Source organism: Conger conger, chromosome 14 (assembly GCF_963514075.1).
Source record: "Conger conger chromosome 14, fConCon1.1, whole genome shotgun sequence".
NCBI classification, from domain to species: Eukaryota; Metazoa; Chordata; class Actinopteri; order Anguilliformes; family Congridae; genus Conger; species Conger conger.
The window spans coordinates 31,030,077-31,049,542 of NC_083773.1; the positions used below are offsets into that span (position 1 = coordinate 31,030,077).

At 43.0% G+C, this 19,466-nt stretch overlaps 1 protein-coding gene across 1 annotated transcript in view; it reads right to left on the bottom strand.

Moving 5' to 3' along the window:
* Positions 1-281: 281 nt before the first annotated feature.
* Positions 282-19,466, bottom strand: part of si:ch211-236h17.3 (carbohydrate sulfotransferase 11) — a 29,277-nt gene continuing 10,092 nt past the window's right edge. Inside the window, exons 2-3 of the mRNA XM_061219755.1 lie at positions 8,642-8,724; positions 282-3,392 (exon numbers count right to left, since the gene is read on the bottom strand). Coding sequence (XP_061075739.1) covers positions 2,547-3,392; positions 8,642-8,724 — 929 coding nt within the window. The 3' untranslated portion in view covers positions 282-2,546. The remainder of the gene's footprint in view (positions 3,393-8,641; positions 8,725-19,466) is intronic.

The window sequence follows — 19,466 nt, forward strand, 5'->3', positions numbered from 1 at the left end:
AACACAATCAACAGCAAGCTTCTTGCAATATACTGGCAACAGTTTAGAACTACTCAATATGGTACTTACTTACTGTAATAATTACTTATATTTATATACAGTGTGTCCAGGAGATTTTCGAATAAATAACTACAAGTGAATAGTATGCCAGATGACTAAGCGTATATGGTATGCATTTGGACTGAAAATTAAAGCACGTAGATGCAACAATGGGGTTATGGACATATTCAAATTAGCTCGCAATCAGCTGCCTCAAGCAAACAAATACATAGATGGCCCTGTGAGTTTCAGAATGGTTTTATTTGGGGGGGAAATGGTGCCCAGATGTCTGTTAAACCACAGTGAGTTTGATCTCCAACGTCTACATTTCCAGTGAACGTATTGGCAAACATTAACACTGTACACATGAATGGACCATCTGAGTCATCAACAGAAAGCTGAATCATCAACAGAAAACAAAGGGTAAGAACTAATTCAACACTGAATTACTGCCTTTCAACTTGCGTGTTCAACAACTACTGCCTGTATAATTTAGTGCACACTGATATTAAATTCACAGTTTCTTATAAATATGCAATTTCGGCTGTACATTGACTGCAGGCTCCATAGTGTGAGTGTATTCCTGCAAGATCTACAATGAACAACAAACTCATTTTGGGTGCTTTGACTGTGGTTAACTCACTCAATTATAATATATAATTTTGTTAATATATATTTTCATTGGTCTTCATACAATTTGATCATCTGAATAATAGATTAACAAAAAAATACCACATCACAAATCCAGGATTTGTGGACATGTGGTAGTCCTGCTCACCCACAATGCACTTGGGAATGATAAGTGAGCACCTGAGGGATCAGCCACATGGCCACCAGCACTGAACCCATCTGGGGCAGTTAACACAGCAGACGTTCAACACAACCACATTCATTTTTCACACAAAAAGCCTGCTGCATCTGCTAAACCTTTCCAACATTTTGTTTGTCCAGAAGCAGCGCTCTTTGGTAGCATCTTCACGGTAAACTGATCAGTATACGCTGACACTCAGCTACACAGCACCACAGATTCATTCATCAACCAACAGAAAGCTGCATACTCTCTCTCCTCCTGAAGCCGAGACCTTTCAAAAAGGCCAAGAACAGTAATGGACAAGAATTAGCTTCCTGATCACGTGCACATACACACTTTTACTGAAAGGAATGCATCCTGAAACCTAAAATTCAGCATGCTTTAAATGTTTGAATGCTGTACATTGGAAGAATTAAACATGTGAAGTAATATAGGTACATATACTGTACATATGAATGTATTTGTACAGACAGACCTATCCTGATTAATAAGTACCCTACAGTACATATGACCCATTTGTTCATTCATCCATTATGCGGTTTAGACTCATTTGCCATTTATTAAATTGTTTTGTATATGATTCCTAAATTTAAGTAAAAATGTTTTCAGGCTGCATTCTCTTTAGTAGATATGTGTAAATATTAGCCATGCGAAATGGCTGGGATGTCACACTTCTTCATGAATATTCATATGGTAGTAGAAGACACGCAGGATGTTCTGGTTACTGCACGTAGCCCAATGGAAACGGCTAGCAGTACTTAAAGATCACCCAGACGTGTGAAGCCAGCAAGTTTCCCAACACAGCGCTTATGCAGAAGTGTATGCAGCAGTTTCTGTCAGTGTCTTCGTCACTGAGTGCCATTAAGCAGGCACCTAGACCTTTTCTGTTGAACTTTGTTCGCAGTTTTATCATGCAAGGACCATTCATCATGGGTTTGGCCTGAACACTTTCACAGAAAAGGTCAAAATCTGAAACATAACCCCTAAGTTAACTGTTCAGCGGTCCAAGCACACACCATGTAAATGACCACTAAAGGCCACATCTGTAAACCCTCTGTATGTCCTTATTATATTCTTAAAGAACAACCCATAGGTTTTACCACTCACCATTTTGCTTAATTGGGTCAATAAATTTCATTTCAAAATAATTTTCTGAAACCGGAATGATAAAATGCTGTTCCAGACAATGGAGGCTGACAGATATCTGGATGTGGTTCTGGCTTCCCGCTAATTCAAATCTAACATCAGCTCACAGTACTAGTTCACAATAAATACAATGACGAAACCATAAATATGACATAGAAACACTGTTAAAAGGCAATGGTGCTTTTACAGTGACTTTCCCGAGAGGGCTCGAGTCCATTCAATAAAACCTACACATCCTTGAGGCACTGTAGAGGAAGCAAGTGTAGGGAGGCCACCTGGAGATCTGAGAGGAAGCAACCCAGCCAAAGAGGGGCTCTGTTTGTGCAAAAGTCCTGCCTTTGATGCACTCAAAGTTTTTTCCACATTAAGAAGTGAACTGCGTGCACTTACAATCTCTCATAGGCATTGTCCAATGAAAGCCCAATTCAAGAAGCAGCTCGCAATGCCATGTCTAGCAAGCAAATTCCTTCGACACTGAAAGGAAAGAGAAAACATCCAAAGTACCTTATTCAAAGATTTTGCGGGTGCCAGCCTACCCAAAAACCCAGCCTCATTTGAACTTCAGGTAGTCAGGCACGGTGTAGTTGAAGAGCAGGAAGTCCATCTTGTAGAGGTTGTAGAGCTTCTTCTGATAGAAGGGGCTGATGTTGTGGAAGAACTGGGCCGTCATGTCGCCCGTAGTCCGCGCGCTCTTGGCCGAGGCGGGGAAGCGGACCTCGGCCTCCACGCCGGCCAGCTGCAGCACGTAGCGCGAGTCCTGCTCCAGCGTCTCGTACTTGCCCACCACGTCGTAGCGGATGAGGCAGGGGTGGCAGAGCGAGTGCACCCTCTCCCAGTGCTCGTTGAAGGGCTCCTCTCGCTGGGTGTGCGGGTCCACCAGGTAGTACACGAACTCCTCGAAGGACACGTCGTTTCCCCGGTCCAGGGCCTCGGGCCTTGGGTCGGGCCGGTGCCGGCGGATGATCTTGGTGCCGTAGCGCTTGTGGAAGGCCGTGTTGTAGCTGCGGGTGAACTTGTTGCGGTAGGCCGAGACCAGGCGCTCGAACGGCTCACGCACGAAGACGAACTTCAGGTAGGTGCGCAGGCGGTGGTTGATTTCGGCCGTGGAGTACTCGGACAACGTGCGCAGGTTGCCAGCCACGTGGGCCTCGTTGGCCGGGATCTTGAGGGGGTCTTGGTAGCGGCCGTCGCCCGTCAGCACCATCAGAACGCGCTTCCAGTTGGTGCAGGCCACCTTGGGCACGTAGCAGTAGAGCAGCCCGTGCTGGTCGTCCACAATCAAGTGCTTGAGGTCCTCCGGTATGAGGACGCGCTTCTTCCTGGTGTAGGTGTGGCAGGCGTCCTCCATCAGCTGCCTCCGGCCCTGATGCGTGACCTGCGCGCCCGACAGGTCCAGCTGCAGGACAGAGGAGAAAGCTGAATGAGGACGAGGCAAGAGCAAGCTAATCGGGCAGAGATCAGGTGAGTCCAGTGGAAGCACCCTAGCGTGACATAACACGCTCCCGTCCTGGAGAGAAGCGTGGAAAAAGGGAAGTGTGTGTTTTACACAGCTGTTACCTTAAAGAACAGCCTGCTTTTAATGTCTAATGCGGAATACAGAAAACAGGAAGTGAAACAGAGAAGATGGGGAAACAGACAAAAACTTTGTCTTACAGTATGCTTAACTATTAAAGCTGGCACCTATGGGTGACACCATCTTCCAACATCTACCAAAATAACCCATGTTAAATGGGATTACAGCTGCAGCATTTAGACCAAGGCTTTATCTTGGAGAAAGCTGCTCAGGAGAAGCTCATCTGCCAACTGCCTTAAAAGACAGAAAGAAAGAGCAAGAAAGAAACTGTAAAAAATGACTTATATTCCTCCATGTGCATGCTGGCTCAGAGGTAGCAGGGAACATGAGGAAAATAATGAGGAAAAGATGGACCTGGCCAAACTGGACCGCATCCCAGAGGAAGAGAACAAGCCCATATTCTGCCGTTACATCAGAGGCTGCCCGTTGCATTTCCAGCCCTAACCAAAAGCATGACTCTGCATTCATTGCAGTGGACCAGGGGGACCACACACACGTACACGCAAACTCATGCATTCTCACACATGCATGCACGTGCAGACGGACACACAGACATGTAAACAGACAAGCCCTTGCATACACGTTGAAGTACACACAAGCACATTCTCACGCACACACACAAACACGTTCACACGCATGCAAACACAGACACACACATTTTAAAACTTTCACAAGTTTTACATTATCAGTTCTACGCATTTGCACACTGCTTGACTCCATAAATAAACCGTCGCAGCTGAAACCACAGAGAAAACAGCGAACACACAATCACAAGCTCACAGACAACACACACCTGATGGAAGAATGTCACATACTCATATTATGCACAGACCTGTGTCAAATGTTGTCACACTTCCACTGTAACTGATAATCCACTTCAATACCCTTGATTAACTTCTGTATGAAGTTATTTTAATGATTCAGAACATTTACTTAGCTGAATGGTTGGTCTATCAATTCTGAGCCGGTAGCCCGACTCATCGCCTGGTCTTGCCTACGGATTTATAAGACGAGGCTGTACTGCATGCCTAAGGAAACAGATGGTGAGAGGAGACCAGCATTATGGACCAACCTTGCTTGGGCCACTGCTTAATTAGTATGGCCAATTGAACACTTTTACTGATCTTCATAAGGAATCTAAATCGTCAAGTAAAAATTGGAAAAAATATTATAACTGTGATATTTGTGTAGCTAACTTCTGATTAAAAGAAGAGGATTAAAATTAATACATAATTCATTATGTAGAATTACATATTGTTAAATGTACTGACAGTACAGCTGGGTGGCTCATCCCGTTAAGGAACTATTCTCATGTGTGTAAGGGCCCCAGGGTGGACTGTGCCAGGGACAAGTGGTCCAGCCCAGGGAAGGCAGGGTTTTATTAGGCCGGGATTAAAGCATCTCATCGAGGACCAGTGACCCCTGCTGGTCAATCACTGGCACGCAAGTATGCCTGCTAATCTGGATATGAAGAGTCCTCCTAATGCAGCGCTATTAAACTCCACGTCCTGTGGGCTGCAGTGTCTGCAGACATTTGCTTCAAGCGTGCACTACACCACCTGATTTCACAAATTAGCTTATCTGAACCAAGCAGCTAAAATAATGAGTGAAATCAGGTCGTGAAGCGCACGGTAGGAGCAAATATCTGCAGACACTACGGCCCGCAGGATGTGGAGTTGAGTAGCGCTGTCCTAGTGTGTGTGGGAGTGCAACTTGCAACCAGCAAGTGTGATAAGAAGCAGTGTCCTACTTGCTTTAGATGAGTGCTTTTGCTTGTCTGCACGCTCTCAGATTGTTGCAGCGATGGAGATCTACATATCTACAACTGGTGAAAAAGGTGAAAAGGGAAAAAAACGTTTCAGAAATAATTTGTTTAATCACACAGACGCGTGCCTTTTTTTCCATGTGCGCTGCTTTCCATCCTGGGCTTCCATTTGGATGGAAAGCAAAAAGTTCAAAGTCTGGCAGAAAAAAAAGAGCGGAAAAAAGAAACATTCACAGAGTATTATGTGGACTTTACTCACTTCGTACGTGGAGCAACTGCAGCTATTCTGTGTGCTTCAGTGACACGGGGCTTCATTCAGCGGGAATTACACGTAAATTGAGTAGACGATGAACATCCAAACCACAGCACAACTATCGAACAGTGCCTAATGTATTGGTGGTTATGTTGCCTCTTCCTGGTGCTGTTGTATATGAGCTCTGAGACAATTAAATAAATATTTGTATACAACTTGCATGCAGAAGATTACTGTTACATAGAAACTTTTGGAAGGAAAGACCTGTATGCAGACACCACTGAAATGTTTTATACACGTTTATACACGTTTGACACAAAGCAACCGCTTTTTACGTGCAACAGCATCACTTTTATCTTTCAACCCATCACGCTCAGAGGAAATGAAACATCTGCGTTTCTGCTCGGAATCATCCGTTTCATCAACATATATTCCTGTCTCTGACTCAAAGGCCTTTTCAGACAGTTTCTCTTCAGTGGCATTTTTTTTTTTTCCATGAGGTATCACTGCTGTTTCTTAATCATTAAAGGGAACATGAGCTAGAAGGAGAAGGTAATGGCGGCCCCTTTCAAAGAAGACTAATGTATCCGGCACTTAAGCACAGATGAGCTTAAACAAACAAACAGCCAGCATCTGGACAGGGAAGTTTGACATCCACCAGTCTATTCCATATCACTAGATCTCAGGTCACAGCCTCAAATAGGATTACAAAGCCCTTGGTCAAACGGCTAGGGGACTTGCTCACTGTTTAATAGCTGCATCAGTCGCTGGGAGCCACGGGGTTTCAGGGTCTCGTCATTGGTTGCCAGCGGGTCAAAGTTCAGACTACTCCGACTGTGAAACCTGTTACCGTAGTAACTCATCGGCACACGTGGGATTCCACAAGCACCGGAATTGAGGGCGAATGAGAGAAGAGAGGCGTCTGTGGAACACTGTGCTGCTGCCCCTGTTGTGGTTGTTGTTGTTTTCATAACTCAGCATTTTGACAACTGCTGAAACGGACCACCCACTATCCAAGCTACCCAACCCCTCCAGTCCCAGTGGAACAGACAGATTAACATGAACTACAATAACAACAAGTCAACACATGACAGAACTCATAAATTCAATACCAAATAAATACATAAATAAAATTGCATTGACTACAGAGTGAGAAGTGGACGTTTTCTTTTTTGGCGCACAATACAGTTAATACTGTATACTTAGCCTACTACCTCTACTATTCTACTTTTTGGATGATAGATCGTGGACAAGCATATAAAAATGGCTCTGCTAATCCCTCCCAAATCAGCAGCAAGGAGTTTGAAGAAAGTAGGTCTAATTTCTTCCCTTTTCAATGGTTTCCATTTCAAACCTGTGAATCATCCTAAACCAAGAATTAATCTTCTTTCCACTCAGACTTTCCACGTACATGGTTCTTTATGAAGGGGCTTTAACAGAATAGGAAGTTCCAGTACTCAACCAACATGGTTTCTGTGGCTTGCTTTAGACTAGGGGCGTCAAACTCCAGTCCTGGAGGGCTGCAGTGTCTGCTGGTATTTGTGGTTTCCTTTCAATCAGCAGCCAATTAAGGCCTTGAGAACAAAGTGTGTGGACTCTTTCGCCAAAGAAAGACTTTGAAATGTATCTCTCGTGCTGAAACGCACCAAAAACCAGCAGACACTGCTGCCCTCCAGGACTGGAGTTTGACACCCCTGCTTTAGACGACCAAAATGGTATTCATGCCACGTTTCACATAACTGATGTATTCCTGTTTTTATTTCAGTTAAGCACCTCAGGCTCTTGTTTTCTTGCCATAATTCAATCAATCCGACCATTTGTTAGCAAAAAAAAAGATTAAAAAAAACGTTTTTCCCCCTGCACTTCATTGTCCTCATTCTTAATTTAAATGCCAGGCCCTGGTTACCTGGTTACCGAAATAAAAGGGGAATGTTTTTAATAAATTCATAAATTACTAGTCTGTTAAATAAAAATCTGCAGTGAAAGTGGTTCTTTGTTCACTTAATTTCAACTGAAATGTCACAGCTGCTGTTGAGATAGATGGAGTTTTTGCAGCTTTATACTAAAAAACACCTCAAGGACATACTTAAAAAGGGGTTATAGCTAATGAAAAATGTTACCATGCCTCATATTACACATTTATGACCACCAAAAAAAGACCAGAACACCGACAGTCACTGTTGTGTCAAACCTCTATTAACACCGTGCAAGTCGAAAAAGAGTCGTGCAGCAACGTTATCAAGCTGGAAATGAAATGAAAAGCTCGGAATATAACAAACATAGCAATGTTGTTGAGTGCAAATAAGTAAATTACCTTTATTATTCATCACATAAGATATTCACCCCAGTTCTCGCTCAATGTCACTCTTATTTCAGTTTTTCTGTAAAGGAAAGCCTGGACATGTCTGTGCTGTGGTAGCCATGACCCCCCAGCAGGTAGAAACGATTTAAAAATCCTGAAAGTCCCTCTGGTAAGAGCATTCTTCATTCCCTGGATTAGAAGAGCTTTTTTTCCAGAGTGTTTTTCTGAGAGAGTACGAAGGCTGAAAATGCAATAACACAGGCTGCTCTTGCAGAAACAGTTGTATATCTGTCATTACTAGCCTCCTTTTTATAACCGTGATGCCCTTTCTACTGACATTCACCGTTTATATCTGTACCATCTGTTTTTGCCAGCCCAGATCTCTACAGTCTAAAATAAAATGGGATGCTTTTTGTTTTTTTTGTTTGCTTTTGTTTGAAGAGGAATCACTTTTAAGTAATTCTTATGGCCTTTTCCTTGTATTCTTTCGTATCATACATACATAGCTTCTTACGATGCACCGTTCATGAACAGGGCTTTATGTCTCTTTTTGGGAACACAGAATGTACATCAGAACGCTATTGAGTTATGTAATTTGCAAAATTAATGGGACATTCAAACCCCATAAACTGAAAACTTAAAGGTTATCAAAACACAAGCAAAGTAGATGCAAAGCCCCGTTTGTTGTTCAGAGAAGATGGAAGCGGTGTTGTTGCCATGGTGATGTAGAGCAGAGCGGGCGTGAGCCTCACCTGGTCTCCCTCATACAGAGTCTGCAGCGGGCTCCTCCCGGACTTCCCCTGCCAGTCCGTCCGCCTACTGCCCTGCTCTGCAGCTGGAAACACAGAAACGCACCGTGATGTCATCAACTGGGGACACACCAAGAGCCGCTGAACACAGCTCACACAGCCGAACGCTCCTTAAGTACAAATGTACAAAATGGAGTTCACCAAGCAGATTGGTGTAAAACAAGGGTGTGTGCAAGATTAATATTTGACAATAATGAAAGTAAGGAAAGTCAAAAAGGAGCTTGCATGGGAAGGTCCATACAATTAATTTTAATTGGGATGCACTGATGGGGCATCTCATATACAAATTTTATTTTGGAACTGAATATTAGTCAAAAAGAATAAGCATGGACAGATGAATTATAGTATGACAGTACAAAAAAAAGCATGACTCCATATGGATAACAAAAAGATTGAAAAACTGATTAAATTCTCTCTGATCAGTATTAAACATGAATCGGCACTGGGACCGCAAGGTCGGTGGTTCAATCCTCAAACCCAACGATACCTCCTGCAAAATTAACTGCTTGCCATCTTTTCATTGTCCCCAGACTTTTTCACATATTGCAGGTTCTGCCTCTGTTAGCAGGGAGTATGAGTCAGGGCATTGCTGTGAGAAGCTGTGATATTGGTTTTGCCTACGTGCCAGCATGGAATAGGATCTCTTTACAATTACAGGGAGGAAGATAGAACCATAGAGATGGAGAAAGGAATAGAAAAAGATGCAACAGAAGTGGGGGGAGAGAGAGAGAGAGAGAGAGATAATATAATGCCATATAATGCTAATGGCATTATATGGATGCGAGGTATGGGGTCCACTCAGTAAGCTAGACTACACTAGATGGGATAAACATCCCACTGAATCCCTGCATGCAGAATTTATTAGAAACATTCTCAGAATCCAAAGGCAAACACCCACAAATGCATGCAGGGCAGAATTAGGATAGATTTTCATTTGCATTAAACATACAAAAAGATCCTTGAAATTCTGGATCCACCTAAAATCTAGTGCTGAGAACACCATAAAGTTTCAAGCATACAAAAGAGGTCAGCCCTAAAACCAGTCCCCTTTGCCAGTTGGTTCTGAGGTTAACTAACACACTAACCCATGATTCTCAGACCAACACTGCTTTCCAAAATCAAACCAAAATTACCCAAATTATGGAACAAAGTAAGAAAACATATCTGGAACATTGGAGTAACCAAACCAAATCACAATCCAAATTAGAATGCTACCTCAACCTAAAGAGAGATTATGAATTAGCGGAATATCTTTACACCGTCAAAGATACAAAGCAGAGGCAAATCATGGCTGCCAAGAGACCAACGCATTTGTGGTCACTGCACGACTGGTGAGGTTGAGACAGAGATGCACTTTCTCCTTCATTGTGATAAATTCACAAAAGGGCCCACTTTTTCAAAAAACTTTCAAAAATAATACCTGATTTAGACTCATTAAGCAACACAGATAAACTGACTATAATACTAGGAGAGGGGCAAACAGCTCCTCTGGCGGGCCAGTTTGTCAAAGACTGCCATGATGCGAGGGACAGTGTGTAGTTCCAAATCTACTGGATCTCCACCCTATGTGTGTTCACATTTGTCTGTTCCTATAACCAGCACCGTTGTTGATTGTTGTCTGCTGGTTGTTATTGTTCTGTCTTCACTGTCATTATTATTATTTTTTTATTTTTTTATTTTTATTATCACTACTGTTGTTATTATATTTTTATTTTAATACAACAATGCTTTGGCAACACTGTAAATGGAATGGTCATGCCAATAAAGCCACTTGAATTGAATTGAATTGAGAGAGAGAGAGATGGGAGAGAGAGAGAGAGAGAGGGAGGGAGAGAGCGAGGGGGAGAGAGAGGGAGAGAGGGAGAGAGAGATGGCTCTGGAGAGAGAGGTACAGAAGAAAGAGAGAGAAAGAGAGAGAGAGAGAGGGGGAGAGGGAAGGAGGGAGGGAGAGAGAGAGATGGCTTTGGAGAGAGGTACAGAAGAGAGAGGGGGAGAGAGGGGGAGAGAGAGAAACACAGAGGGGGAGAGGGAGAGAGGGAGAGAGAGATGGCTCTGGAGAGAGAGGTACAGGAGAGAGAGGGAGAGAGGGAGAGAGGGAGAGAGATGGCTCTGGAGAGAGGTACAGGAGAGAGGGAGAGAGAGAGGTACAGGAGAGAGAGAAAGAGAGAGGGAGGGAGAGAGAGAGAGACAGAGGGGGAGAGAGAGAGAGGGAGGGAGAGAGATGGCTCTGGAGAGAGAGGTACAGGAGAGAGAGAGAGAGAGAGAGAGAGAGAGAGAGAGAGAGAGAGAGAGAGGGAGATGGCTCTGGAGAGAGAGGTACAGCCCTCTTGGTCTCAGAGGAGCTGTGGTGTGCAGCAGGCCCCTCTCCTTCCCTCCCCCTCCAGCACATACAGTACAGATACAGTGTGCAGCCAACACTGCATCATTATAACCGTACACGCTCAGGGGGAAGCCTGACTGGAAAACTGGTCTACAGCATCCACAGAGAAGCTCTGAGTGTGTGTGTGTGTGTGTGTGTGTGTGTGTGCGCGTGTGTGTGAGGGAGAGAGAGTCAGAGAGAGATTTAGAAAGACAGTGAGAGCACTAATTTTATGTCTTGTCTTCTGTTCAGCGATAGCAAATTCTCTGTATAATTTTTAAAAAATGTAAACAATGAAAATTAAGGCACCAAGTACATTCTGACTATTATTGTATCTATGGTCATGATACGGTTTATTAATAAAACACTGGCTTAGGTTAAGCATCAATTTTCTTGGGGTGTGTGTTTGTGTTTACCATGAAAAATGTTAAATTTGTCTTCTTGTGTAGGCAGACAGGAAACCTAAAGTTCTGGACAGAAATGTCCAAGGTTTTTGGGCCAGTCGGTATTGGGAGGAGTATGTGTGGGAGATTCATGCTGGTTTTGGATCATGGTGAAGCTCTGTAGAAACACTGCCCAACAGTAGCCACAAGACAGACTCGGTAAACAAAAAAGATGACGATCAAAGCACACTGTTGTGAATGTCTATGTCTTGTTTCTTGTCAATTGAAATGGATGGTTGTTGAATGGTCAACCCCAAAAGCTAAACAACTGAAAGATGAAATTGTTATGTAGGCTATATAGCTATATAAAGTGATGCTTACAGTAATTACAGTAAGGTCAGACTGAAGCAAACTCAACAGTAGTCCCACTTGCCAGACCCATAACCTTATCGTTCAGTGAGACGAGCCAAGTTGACATTCTGATGTGAATTTCTTGTCAGGACCTAGTCAGGCGAAAGAAACCATCAGAAACTTGCATGAAGCAATCCGATATCAGGGACGACGATCAAAAATAGACTTTTTCGACAAACTCAAGATAGCGTGAACACTTAAACAGGAACCAGGTTCATTTGATGAAGAAACTTTAGACATGTGACGCTTGAAAATTTGGGAAGGAGAAGTGAAATCAAATAAAGTATCATAAAAGTATCACCTCAAGCGATCGCCTCAACTTCTACACATCAAAATAGTTAGTTAGCCCACCAATAATTTCACGAGGTGCATTCAATATTACAAACCTTCAGCCAACCCCACCACATGTTATACATATCACACTGGCACTGTATGTGCCGTTCCCATTTTTAAACCAAACCCCCATGATCATGAGAAACTTTAAACAACATGTTTCCCTCAAACCGCCTATGTGATTGTCTAAATAATTGCACATGTAGCTGCTTTTGTCCCCGTTACAGATTTAAACTAGTTTCTTAGCCAAAGCCAAAATGTGGAATTGGTGGTTTTATAGAAAAGGGCAACATGGTCTATGCTGTTTTTATCAAGGCTGGGAAGGCAATGGCTGCTTTTATCCATTTATTCTGTCATTCTATTGGCAGGCCATGCTTCTGCTTTTTTGTTTTTTTGTTCTTATTGATTTTTGAAATGCCAATGCACAAATGTCTAGTTAAGTTATTCTTTTGTGGATATGGATGCTATGAAAGAGCCATTTAAAATTCTGGTAAAGCAATATTTCCCCTAGAATACTAAGCAGTAATATTCTGGCAGATACAAATTAATCTAAAAAACCTATGAGCAAGCAGCCTGTGAATACCTCTGGTGGAATAAATTATACAAGATAAATGTCGCCTTGTTTCAAAAGTGTTAGGGAAACGGTGTAATAATCAACTCCCTGCACTTTGGCCATGGAGTCTCACGTACTGGAATTTTCCACCGTCTGACAGAAACTGCAATTCAGCTGGATGCAGAAAACACCTTTAATTACATACGGTGAGGGGGAAAGTTTTATAAAAAAGTACCAGGTGCCCTTAAACGAAACTGGCGCAGGTCAACACAGGACTGGCCACGCTCCTATGACTATGAGACTGGTCAGGAGCATGCTGCACGCAGGGAGGGAGTGATAATTCAGTGACACCTCGACTGCATCCCATAAGAAAAAATCTTTACACGGGAAGTTCTGCCAGGATTATACACCGTCTCATTGCTTCACTTCCTCCAGGGGAACTGGTCGGGACCCAGTTTCACAACATAGCAAAAAATATGGCTAAGTGCATTTTTCAATAACCCTTCATTTAAAGAGCAGTATTCTTAAAGCACGACCACCATTTACAAACATAAAATTGTGGTATTTTGAGATCAAATTACAATTAAAAGTGATCCTATTGGCTAACAGTTTTTAGGCCCATATTACCTATGGGCCTAAAAAGAAAAGTTGGAGATGTCGTTAATTATTGCTCCAGTGTGGCGGTGAGTTGGCTTTACACCACATTACCAAAGAATGAGGAAATTATGAACAGTTGGCAGAATGTTCACCGTGTTAATATGCCGTCATTCTTCAGTTGTTGCTATAAATCGCTATAAATTGGTGCATCTTAAAGGGGCAGTTCACCCAATAATAACATTTCACATACTATCTAAACATCCAGCTATTTTTGCTGAGATGTGAATAATTGTCAAGATTTGACGGCTTTTTGGATACTGACATAATTACTCGGAGATAAAAAAAAATGCACATTTCATCAAGAACTAGTTCATTGCATGAGCAAGCACGTACAAGTTTCCACCAAAGCACACCAGGATTCTGGGTGACGTGCTTGGGAGAAGTGTTGCACTACTTTGATCAGTAACTTACCAAACTGTGTAATGGAAACTGCGTAATGTTGCCGCATTCATGAACATGAAAGACGAGACACGGAGAGGTCCATTATATCATGGTGAACTGTATCCAAAAAGTTCTTATAATCTCCAAAATGAAAAGTATCTGGATGATTAGATCGTAGTAAGTGAAAGCATACTTTGGCTGAACTGCCCCTTTAATACAAAAATATTTTAATGTGTGGACACAGAGCAGGAAAGGCAGGGGGTACAGGCGCTGGGGACCTGAAGTGCACTGAGGATCTGAATGTCTCACCTTTGAGGACTGAACTGACAATAGCATGAGAAGGGTTTATATGAGCATCATATAATGCCTAATCATCAGTCTGTGTAAACCAACCCAAGACGACTGTATTGTGGCTGCACATTGTTAGGTAGACTAAAACCGATTATAGTCTATTCTGAAACATAAAAGATGTGACATGAAATAAGTACAAACGGTTAGACTAAAATTCAATAAGACCAGGAGGAAACATTCACACCGTGATGTCACTGGCCAGTTAAATCAGACAACATACATTTTTCAACTAACCATGAACACAAATATTTTCATGACAAATCCATAGTTTTGAGAAAGTGAGATGCTCAGTATCAAACTCAAAATTCAGCACCAAGCACAGTTTGCCCACAGTACTGCGACCCTGGACATTTCACCCCACATTTCAACAGGAAGTTAACAGCAAAGAGGAAGTGATCGTGGTTCATCATGTTCACATAGTTAAGAGTCCAAAGATAGCCTCTGCCATCTGTGGTTATTTCATCCTAATGCACTTACTGAATGGAGTCACATCTTGTTTCGAAAGACCAGTACCTTTACTCACACGCATACCCTAAAAGACTGTTGGGCTCTAACTATTATTTTGCAATGCTGTGCCTATAGAGAAGTAGTTAGGATCTTTGGTACAAAAAAAGAAAGAATCACACTCTCAATGACCACTGCCCTCCTGATCAAAACCCAATACGACGACAATAATACAAATATCACATGAGCAGTTATGCAAAATGAATCTATTTCAAAGTAAACACTGAAACCTGCTTTCATTTCCATCTGTGAAAAAAATGCATAAAGTGTGGCCATAGGATTGGATTCTGAGTGGGGAGTCTAAATACTTCTGCGCCAAGCAGTATGGTGTGGGATTGGCACTTGCAGTAATGATCTAACTGCACTGGGACCAACAAGCCTCTAATGTTAGAGAGTGAGAAATGGAGGAGATCCTCATGGGAAATATAAATCTTGTTTTTTAAATCACATTTTGCTTTTTTGGCATTAAAATGCAACAAAACTGACATGGGGCTTTCTCAGCTGTGGTCTTTCTTTATCGGAATAAATGACAGTAAAAAAACTGTCGCTCCATCCATTAAAAAAAGATGACAAATCCAAATTTCACACTGTTGATCTTTAAATGGAGGCTCTACGTGCCCAGGTAGAGTCCTGCGAATAAGAGGTGGTTGTGCCAGCTCTAATGTGCCAGTCCACCCTCTTCCTGATGTGGGTGAAAGCAGAGGCAGAACCAGGAGAAGGGGGGCCCCAGGGGCTGTGCTGCCCACAGCGACTGGCATCAGCATTGGCCCTGACAGAAGGGCACAGTGTGGGCGCGCACGAGTCAACAGCCTATTTTTCCACATCTCTGCTCAGCCAGCAGTCCGGCCAGTCGAACAGGACTGCCAGTGTCTGCTGCCTATTTCTCATCTAACTGAAGAAAATAAAAATGCCTACCGGACCCTGCCTTCATTAGCTGACCTTCCATTTGTATTTTCCCCGACTTCTCAGCATTCATTTATTTCGACCAAACTTTATGTATGGAATTGGCCACGTCCGAGTGACAGAACATGAAGAATCATAGCGGGATTCACCTCCATTTCAGCCTGAATGATTTTTCCATTAACTGGCTAAATGAATTAAAGGGGCATCTCAACGTTTCAAAGTAACCGATAGCAGGTAATTAAAAAAAAGAAAAAAAACTAACTTCATAACGTTTCTTAGAAAACAGGAACACGCCTAGTTTCTAGACTATTTCCAGTGGCTACTTATGGATTGGGCAACATGAGATAAGGTCCAGGGGATTTCACAACATGGTCACGTTGACAGAGGCCAAAAGGGTTCCACCTTCCATGAAATTCCAAGCTTTTTTGCCAGAGTCTGTGTGGCTTCAGGTTTCGGCCAGAGATTAAGCGTTAATGGAAGACAGTTGCTCCCAACGCCAGGGTTAGGTTTCACAGCACGGCTAAAGCACTGCCAGCCGTGTTTGCCTAGGGAAGTCAGACAGCGGGTTTAATTGCTTTAACTCGGGCCATACCATCCTCTCAGGACAAAAAACGCTTGTGCGGAAAGCACAATCTCAAGGTGCACAATGCACATGCTTGCTTTAATGAAAGTCATAAATACTGCAAAAACTGGACTAAAAAAAAAAAAAAAAAAAAAAAAAAAAATTAATAAATAAATGAGCAACTATGACGAGGTCATCACGTCATCACATGACTTAAAAGCAGGCACATTTCAAAATGATTATGAATGATTATGAAGCGGTCACCAACAACATCTTCGGCGTCAGAAGGTATCCGCAGGGGCAGACTTTATGATTTTCAGTTCGAGTTCCCAAACTGCACGACAGCACTATCCATTATCCATCTGTTTTTCCAAAATTCCAATATGTGACCCACTCACTCCTTCAGCCCCCCAAAGCCCAGTCAATCATTGGGCTATGAAAGGCCTTCAGGGCCTCGTTCACAGAGCTGCTTCCCTCCAGATTATTCCTCCTGTTCTTCAGGAGTTTCTCTCAACTACAAAGAGAGGAATCCAGCCACTTTCCTTTTTACATGCAGGTACGGTACCACATCCGTGACACATTTAAAACCGTAAAAAAGACATGATTTTATGATCAAACGGCCGTAAGTGTAATGAGGTTTCACGCGCTGGTGCGTATTACTGGCGGTGGAACGGAGACGCGGTGAAAGACTGAAAGAGCGCAGAGGAGAATGCTAATGCTGTGGTTAACGGACACAAAAGAGGCAGTGCTGAAGAGGACAGCGTGCCCCCCATCCGCTCATTTTCAATAAAGGACTGGTGAAAGATGTCCGCATGAAAACGCTTATTCATTCAGCAGGCTGGACGCTCCTACACCTAACCCCCCGCCCCCAGAGCCACAGAGAGGGGAACTTATTCATATTCATCCCTATCCTCTTACTTTAGTCAAACTAATTAAGCTTTAATCACATTCCTAAAATGCCTTCTTGTTTTCCTGTGGAAGGGTCTGAGCGCCGTTATAAATGATTGTGGAATGAGCTCCCCGCTAGTCAGCAGACTGTGCCCATCTTCTGGCACAGGCTGAAAACACATCATTTAAACTGAACTTTGGCTCACCTAATGCACATTGGTCACACGAATCTACTAACTCTATCTATATTAAATCAAACCTACATCCATGAAAAATATTTGCTCTAAATCTTGCAGAAACCACAGCTTCTAACTTCATATTTTAAGATCGTGTACTGATAACTACTATTGGTTGTGACATGATGAGTTAGCAGGAGCACTGTCTGTTTCTTGTAGGTACTTGTGTAAGTTGCACTGAATAACGGGGTTTATTAACATCAATGTGAATGTAAATATGCGCTACATTAGGAGCAGGACATAGCCTTCAGCTGGCTTAACATAGGGAGCGGCACAAAGTCAACAGATTTATATTTTGGTCTTTCTTGCTAGGGCAGACACTGTGCCCTCACCCTGGGCTGTTTGGGGCTTTCCAATGTGAGCTGGAGGAGGCCATCTCCCTCAGACAGCACCTCTCCTCTCACCAGCTGGGAGGCTGGTTTAATGGGCCACATTCCTCCCCACCCGAGCCAGGGGGCAAGTTCAGACACGCTCACAAACTCAGCGGCGTCTCCCCTCCCCCAATGATTCCTGGAGGGGTCTCCTTTCATTATTACGACTTAATCAATCAATATGCTTAATGCCAAAGATGACTGGGCAGACTCTGTATGTAGGGTCAACATGTAAAAGTTACCTGCAAGCTGCAATTATCAGGGTCCAATCACCACAAACAACAATTTGGCAACACAGAGTATATGAATGAATGCACAAACTTTTTATATGTTCAAATTAAGACAGAAAAAGCAGCTAACGAGCCAAGTTTAATCGGTTTCACCCCTGTGGTTAGGCCAAAACAGGAAACAGAGGAAAATGGCTAATAGTATGTAGAAATGGTGGCAATCCAAGATGGCGGTGACACAAAAGGTAAAGATATAGTTCATTAGAAATGAGGAACTTTTGCTCAGGATGGGATTGTCAATATAGCTACTGAAGTTCAACTTCCATTAAACCAGTCACAGTGACATCAATTTTTATTGACTTACTATGGCCATGTTTTTTGAAGAATCAACATTCTTTATAATACTTTTTTAAAGGAAAGTCAACAGAACAAACTAATGTAAGGTCCGTGTTGATACGTCAAATGGACTAGAAGGAGAAAAAAAATGTTCTGAGGAATCTGAGGAAAAAATATGATGACCAAATGGTTTGAAAGTTATAGCCCAAAATCTTTTTACAATTTCACTTCCTATATTGCTATCCTCTGGCAAACCTGGGTACGTTTTTTAGTTCCAAGTGGAAATGCGAACCTAATCCACAAATTATGTTGCTCTACGATGTAGTTTTTTGCTGAGCAAACACTTTTAGGTAAGAAAAAAATTGAACAAACACAATAGGGTCCGAGCACATAGAAAAACGCTAATGAAATAATAAAAAAGCCATATACTGTCAGGTAGAATTTTTCAATGATCAAAATGAGTTGTTCAGCCAGAGTGCTCAGTAATATGAGCTCGGTCCAAAGGGTTTTAGATTGTTGTATTCCTGTAAATACGAAAGCTGCACCGGAAAGAGCCATTCCAAGCAGCATCTGTGCAGAACTGATCTGGCCGTTATCTGAAAAGCTGTGCCAAACTTCAGGCCTCTTGCAAGCGTTCAGTACAGCCAATAGCAACAGCCACTGCAAACGACCATTTCTCACATTTTCTCGCTTGCACACAATCGACACTTGTTCAACCACGTGTGTGCATGCCTGCGGTGTGTGACGGTCAGTGTATCAGCGTGCGTCTGTGTTCACGTGGGTCGGTACCGGGCTGGCAGAGTGAGTCAGGTGCTGCCGTGCCTTTGGGGGTGTAACAGGGTGTGGTAGGGCCCGTTTTCATTACTGCACTTTCACCCTCCTGAAAGCGGTCCCTGTGCCGGCGTCCCCTGCTGTAGGTCAGAAAGCGGGCAGAGGTCCTGCACGTTCTGCTCTCTGATGCAGCCTGACATTGCAGTATCTGTACCGGTTCTGTTCTGCTCTCTGATGCAGCCTGACATTGCAGTATCTGTACCGGTTCTGTTCCATGGACAACCTGTAGCACTCACAGCCCTACAGCATCCCCGAATCTTGAATCTGAAGGATGCAAATGTAAGGGCATCATAAATCTGACTACAACAAGCAGGCCGCTACATTACATTATTACATTATTGGCATTTGGCAGACGCTCTTATCCAGAGCGACGTACAGTTGATTAGACTAAGCAGGAGACAATTCTCCCCTGGAGCAATGCAGGGTTAAGGCCCTTGCTCAAGGGCCCAATGGCTGTGTGGATCTTATTGTGGCTACACCGG